At 40.4% G+C, this 7,097-nt stretch overlaps 1 protein-coding gene across 1 annotated transcript; it reads left to right on the top strand.

Annotated features, from left to right (window-relative positions):
* Nucleotides 1–413: 413 nt before the first annotated feature.
* Nucleotides 414–3,488, top strand: LOC122461666 (G-protein coupled receptor 55-like). The gene is made up of 2 exons (XM_043522391.1): nucleotides 414–885; nucleotides 2,065–3,488. The coding sequence occupies exon 2, from the start codon at nucleotides 2,078–2,080 to the stop codon at nucleotides 2,972–2,974; it is 897 nt and encodes a 298-aa protein (XP_043378326.1). The 5' UTR covers nucleotides 414–885; nucleotides 2,065–2,077; the 3' UTR covers nucleotides 2,975–3,488.
* Nucleotides 3,489–7,097: the final 3,609 nt, after the last annotated feature.

Genomic DNA, 7,097 nt, shown 5'->3' with positions numbered 1-7,097 from the left:
GAAGGGCCCATTCCTCCCCTTTTCTTTTCCCATGAAGGTCACCTTTAAGTTCTATCTGCCCATATTTTTATACTAAGCTCAGCATCGTGCTATGTGAATGCATTCATTTTATGTGGCCACAGAGGTTTAATCTCTTCAGTTCCACTTTTGACATTTCCATTACCCTACACAGAGACCGAGACACACACTTAAAAGGTGAGCGGATAGAAAATAAGCTATTCATCTGTGGAACCAAAACCAACAAATGACTCTTCATTTATGAACAAACTTCCTGTAACTCATGAGTGTGCTTTATAAATGGCTTTAATAATAGTCATTCAGAAATGCCAAATTTTCCACTTAGAAATAAATGCATGTAATAGATGTTCAAGATTTCTATGAATATCCTACTTGTTTAAAATGTCATTTTTATGATCATCTTCGTAGTCTGCTTTGGGAATCTCTGATCATTAACTTCAAGCACATTATGATATGCCACTCTATACAGACAGATTACAAACATAATGTTGAAATCCAGGCCATATTAAAGAAAATGGGCATTTTGCTATCTATTTCAGTGGGGCCAGGATTTCCCCCAATAACAGTGGAATCTCAATTACCTTAAGAGACTCGCAGAGAAGCTAACCCAGCAAGCATAAAGGAGTTAACTTTTTCAGTTTATACGTGAGTGTGTGTATGTGTTCATGTGTGTAGGTAAAAGGCTATTACTAAAAGCAGTATTTAACGGAAATACATAGTCAGAAGCGGAAAAGCAGAACACAGGTTCCTCTGGTTTGCAGACTGGAAGTTATTCTGTATGCAGTTAACACCCCCTGCTTAAACCAGAGAGAAATCTACAAGTTCAAAGGAGACAAGCTAATGACCTCTTTGAGAGGTCACTAAGAGGTAAGGTGATAGAATGCAGTATATTATACCCTAAGCTTATTGTAACAACTGTTTTTATGTCTAATAATGTTTCTGCTACTACATCTGTAAATTAGATAGACCGCAGCTATTTTTGCTTTGATCATAGTGCAAAGGGGTATCTTTTCAGGAATGAATGGAGTTGTTCTTGTGCCATTTATTTTAACATATTTTCTTTGTGTGGAAACATATAACAGATTTTGGTGTAAAATCCCTTCCTAAAATAGCAGGATTTTCTCTGGGTAGATCTAGGGTAGCAACAAGAATCTTATTTAGGATAGACATGGACATAGAATCCAGGATTTCCCATACACTATATCTAATGAAAAATATTCATTAGTTGTAGAGTCAGCTGGGTAAATGGCTCCATCAATGTTCATTAGCTAATGCTTTTCATCTCTGAGAATCCCAATGTAAAGTTTCTTGCAAGTACTAAATAGATTCAAGTGCCTGCCTTGAAGAAACTAAGTAATAATGACTACGGACATTTTTCACTTGGAAGCAGTATTGAATATTGCATAGGACTGGCTTGTGATACCCTTATTCACACAAACTAGTAATTTACTTCTCAAGTATTCAATAGCACAGTAAAGGACTTCTCAGTGTGAGAGAGGGTACCACAAGCTATCCCATGATGATCTTACATTTCAATTAAATCAACCTGCTAGCACAAAAGCCAATATGCAGTCAATAAAATACATAATGGGAGATCATCAAATTGTCTCAAAATATTTCAAGGATGTGAAAATGAGACAAACCAACTGTTGAAGAATGTCATAAAAATTCTATCATCTATTTTACCCAGCTCCATTTTCCACAGAGTCTATGGACCGGTTTTTCAAAAGAGCTCACAACCTAATATTCCCTTATATACAGCGTTCTTTTGAAAAGCTAGCCCAACAGGTCTTCTGCAAAACAATGGTTAATAATGGATAGTGTCTTTAAGCGGCTTGGGTGAAATTCCCCTCTGTGCAGGGAGACAGTATAAGGTCTATGCATGTTTAAGTGGGACCAGTGGGATCTAGTGGTCCCCATATTTAAAACAAAATGATGTTCATTAAGGGAGTCTTTCCACTGACCTCTAGTGGCTTTCGATCAGGCTCTAAAATCTATATTCTGACTTCTTCAATGTGAACATAAGTATGATTCCTTATTTTTCAGTAACACTGGAGATATGGCGAATAGCTCCATCGAAACTTATGTGCAGCTGTTCCAGATAACCGTGTACATTCCCACATTTGTCCTGGGATTGCTGTTCAATGTGATGGCTTTGTGGTTTGTCTTTTGTAAGATCAGGAAGCTGACAGAATCAACAATCTACCTGGTGTCACTTATTACTCTGGATATCTTACTGCTGTTTACCCTTCCTTTTAAAATCATTTCCTATGGCTCCCAGAACAAATGGAACTTGGGGTCTGCATTCTGCTCATTCCTGGAAAGCCTCTACTTTGTGAACATGTATGGGAGCATTCTCATCTCTGCATGTATATGTGTGGACAGATATATCGCCATCCGACATCCATTCTTAGCCATTTCCCTGAGATCCACCAGGAAAGCTGCTATGGTCTGTTCCATCGTCTGCATGGGTGTCTGGGCCGGAACTTCTTTTACTTACCAATTCCATGATAGCACACACACTATGTGCTTCTATGGCTTCTCTAATAAAACATGGGGAAACCCAGCTGTGCCTATCGTCTTGGAGACTGCGTTTTTTGGCAGCATGATAGCAATGATCTTCTGCACAGTTCAGATCATCATATGCTTGAAACAGAGCAGAAGGCCAGACGATCCCCTTACTGACACAAGTAAATCAGTGAAGATAGTCATGGCAAACCTAGTCACATTTGTTGTCTGTTTCACCCCTTTCCATGTGATGTTGTTCTTGTATTATTTGGTAAAAAAAGAGGTCATCAAGAACAGTCTTCAGCAAATCATACGCTCTCTTGTTCAGATCAGCCTCTGCTGGGCTAACCTCAACTGCTGCCTGGATGCAATTTGCTATTATTTTGTCCTTAAGGAGTTTTTGAAATCCCCACCTCAGGAGACCGAGATAACAACCAACAGTAGTTAATCAAAGTGCTGTGCGTCTCAACATTCTGGGAGCAGAAGGGGAAAGCTTTTGAAAAGTGACCACTTCTAGCTAATTTTGAAGATTGTTTTCATCTGATGCTCACTGAACTCTGTCTCTTAAGCCACCATCCAAAGGACCAGCAAAAATCAATTGCCAAATAAAAGTAGTTCTAACTAACAGTCAAAGAAAACTGTATTTGAAAACCAAATGGTTACCTGAAAGTGTTGCCTACTGGAGAGCTACTTCAATAGGAACTGTGGGGGCTCAGTTAATATAGGTGGAATTTTTTATTTGAAAATATAAAAACAGTGAAACCTGTACTAAGAACCACCTCCTTAATTGTTCCTTTTGCATCTTGTTTTGTCTTGGTGTTTGTAAAAAATAAGAATTGAAACTATTTCCTATAAATGGTAACACAAATCCCAACCATGAGTGGTGTCTCCTGTTTTCTTGAAAAGCGTATGTGTGGGTTTAGTGTCAGCAAAGGTTCCAGACTGACTGCCCCGGAGCCAGAGATCCTCTGCCTATCCACATCGCAGGCACAAATGTAGGTCTGCCTGCTTTACTCACATTGACTTAAGTGGAACTCCTCAATGTGTAAAGTACTTCTCAGCATGAATGAGGGTTGCATAATCTGACCCTATATTTGCATCCAGAACTCCCTATGAACTTTGTGGGTTGAGGTTGCTCTGAACTAGCATGTCTCGGGCATGCCCCTTCCTTGCTTTACAATCACTCACTGTGGAGCAGGATTGTGGGCACCTTTTCCCCACCAAAGAGCTACACTGCTGGGGTATGCTAATAGAAACCTGTATGCCCCTGGGCTGAATCAAGCCCACGCTTTTTGGGGATGTGCACATGTGTCCATTTCGAAATGAGACCACCAATTCCATTTCACACGGGCTGATGTTTGGGTAGCAATTTTCACCATCTCCTAAAGGTCTGCCTTTCAAATCCAGCCTGTGTTTTGTAACAGCTTTCCATCTCTACAGACCCCGCTTATATTGAAATGGAGACCTAGCATATATGGTGCAAGGCTGCTAAAAGAGAATTTCAAAGCCACGCAGGGGATTTAGACACATGACCACAATTCAAATGAATGGGAGTTGTGTATCTAAAGCCCCTAGACAGCTCTGAAAATCCCAGACCCAATCTCTCTCTGTCAGGGCCCTGACTCATCAATTCCCCCTTAGCATCTCCTTTTCATATAGATCTCCACTGTTGTTTAACAGTTGGCTATAACCCACGTTTATTAATAAAATCAGAAACAAAAACAAGGGAATGAAATTTGAAAGTCAAGTTTAAAGTGGTGCAGGCACCAGTGTCTGAAAGGAACTTCCATACCATTCAGAGATGCGGGGCCAAAATACCCCTGAACCCAGTGCTGTCATCTAGTAACAAACACAGCCCACTGGGGGAAAAAATTCTTTAGGCTCCTGAGGGAGGTATAGTATTACCAAAGCCTAAACAAACAAGGCAATAAAAATATCTTCCATTCGCTAAATCTATCTTATCTATTGATTATTTGTCACAGGAGTTAGCAAACTCATTTCATTGCCTGTCAAGGTTCCTCCCTCACTCTGAACTCTAGGGTACAGATGTGGGGACCTGCATGAAACACCCCCTAAGCTTATTCTTACCAGCTTAGGTTAAAAACTTCCTCAAGGTACAAACTTTGCCTTGTCCTTGAACCCTGTGCTGCGACCACCAAACATCTAACGGATATATAACCGGGAAAGAGCCCGCTTGGAAACGTCTTTCCCCACCCCCCCAAAATCCTCCCTTAACCCTACACCCCCTTTCCTGGGGAAGGCTTGATAAAAATCCTCACTAATTTGCATAGGTGAACACAGACCCAAACCCTTGGATCTTAAGAACAATGAAAAAGCAATCAGGTTCTTAAAAGAAGAATTTTATTTGAAGAAAAGGTAAAAGAATCATCTCTGTAAAATCAGGATGGGAAATACCTTACAGGGTAATCAGATTCAAAACAGAGAATCCCTCTAGGCAAAACCTTAAGTTACAAAAAGACACAAAAACAGGAATATACATTCCATTCAGCACAGCTATTTTACCAGCCATTAAACAAAAGAAAATCTAACGCATTTCTAGCAAGATTACTTACTAATTTAACAGAAGTTCTGAGGAGCATTCCTGATCTGGTCCCGGCAAAAGCATCACACAGACAGACAGACAGACAGACAATCCCCCCCTCCCCCCGGCTTTGAAAGTATCTTGTCTCCTCATTGGTCATTTTGGTCAGATGCCAGCAAGATTATCCTAGCTTCTTAACCCTTTACAGGTGAAAGGGTTTTGCCTCTGGCCAGGAGGGATTTTATAGTTTTGTATACAGAAAGGTGGTTACCCTTCCCTTTATATTTATGACATTGCCCTTTACCAAATTATAATTATCTTGAGATGATCCAACTCAGCTGTACAGGGTGAGAGACAGTCTGATTACAGTAATTGGGCCAGACTCTCCTTTTGCTTCTCTAGTGAGTATAATGGTATTCCTGATTTACAAAGGTGTTAGTGAAAACAGAATCAGGCCTGCTCAGGATTTACAACAATGTTTCTGAGATCACAATCTGCTGTGACAGGTGCAAGATGGACTTTACTTTTAAATAGGGCCAGTTTTTCACATCCTCATTTCCCATTCAAATCAATAGGACCATACATGGAGAAAAGTGTAACTCAACCCTAGTATGGGTGTCAGAACCTGCTCCATAGTTTTTTTTCATACTGTAGGATCCCAAAGCACTCTAAAAACTAAGGGACCTTTCCTGATCCTTCCTCTATAAGCAAGGGAGACTTCATAGACAGTGGAACCATGGAAACTCATCAGAATGATCTTAGCTTCAGATTTACCATCAGCATAACTGTCATCACTGGGCTTCTTTTCCACACAGCTGTTCTGCCTGGAGCAAGCTACAGGGAGCTGTACCCGAAATTTATGGCTAATTTGCTTCAGCAAGTAGCTAATCAAATACTGAGGAAGGGAACACCCTTTGAGGCTGAAGGGTGGAGATCGGATAGTTGACATACATGCTGAGGATACAGCTATTGCACATAGATTCATAGATTCATAGATATTAAGGTCAGAAGGGACCATTATGATCATCTAGTCTGACCTCCTGCACAACGCAGGCCACAGAATTTCACCCACCCACTCCTGCAATAAACCTCTCACCTATGTCTGAGCTACTGAAGTCCTCAAATCGTGGTTTAAAGACTTCAAGGAGCAGAGAATCCTCCAGCAAGTGACCCATGCCCCATGCTACAGAGGAAGGCGAAAAACCTCCAGGGCCTCTTCCAATCTGCCCTGGAGGAAAATTCCTTACTGACCCCAAATATGGCGATAAACCCTGAGCATATGGGCAAGATTCACCACCCAGATACTACAGAAAATTCTTTCCTGGGTAACTCAGATCCCACACCATCTAACATCCCATCACAGGCCATTAGGCCTATTTACCATATTGGGCTTCTCTCAGAAGGAAACAGCATTTCATTGTAATTCTAACAGAAATGATGTCATAGCATTTCTTCATTAAATCCTCCTGCTAGCACAAAAGCCAATATGCAGTCAATAAAATACATAATGGGAGATCATCTAATTGTCACAAAATATTTCAAGGATGTCAAAATGAGCCAAACCAACTGGTGAAGAATGTCATAAAAATTCTATCATCTATTTTACCCAGCTCCATATTCCATAGTCTATGGACCAGATTTTCAAAAGAGCTCACAACCTAATATTGCCTTGTGTGCAGAGTTCTTTTGAAAAGCTAGCCCAACATGTCTTCTGCAAAACAATGGTTAATAATGGATAGTGTCTTTAAGCAGCTTGGGTGAAATTCCCCTCTGCGCAAGGAGACAATATAAGGTCTATGCACATTTCAGTGGGACTTAAGTAGGGCATGCTGGGCGGCTGAATGCCTCTGAATTTCACTCAGTAATATTATTATAGGAATGATACATTGCATACACACAACCCTGCTTGTAACTCATTGACTAACTACATAAGATATGTCCTAGGTGCTGCTGTTCAGTTCTAAATTAATGTTGATTATTGATTTACACAGTAGTTTATGTCACATTCTAATGTCTTCTTGCAGGGGTA

Source organism: Chelonia mydas, chromosome 9 (genome assembly GCF_015237465.2).
Source record: "Chelonia mydas isolate rCheMyd1 chromosome 9, rCheMyd1.pri.v2, whole genome shotgun sequence".
Taxonomy (NCBI): Eukaryota; Metazoa; Chordata; order Testudines; family Cheloniidae; genus Chelonia; species Chelonia mydas.
This window is presented reverse-complemented; position numbering and strand designations above follow the sequence as displayed.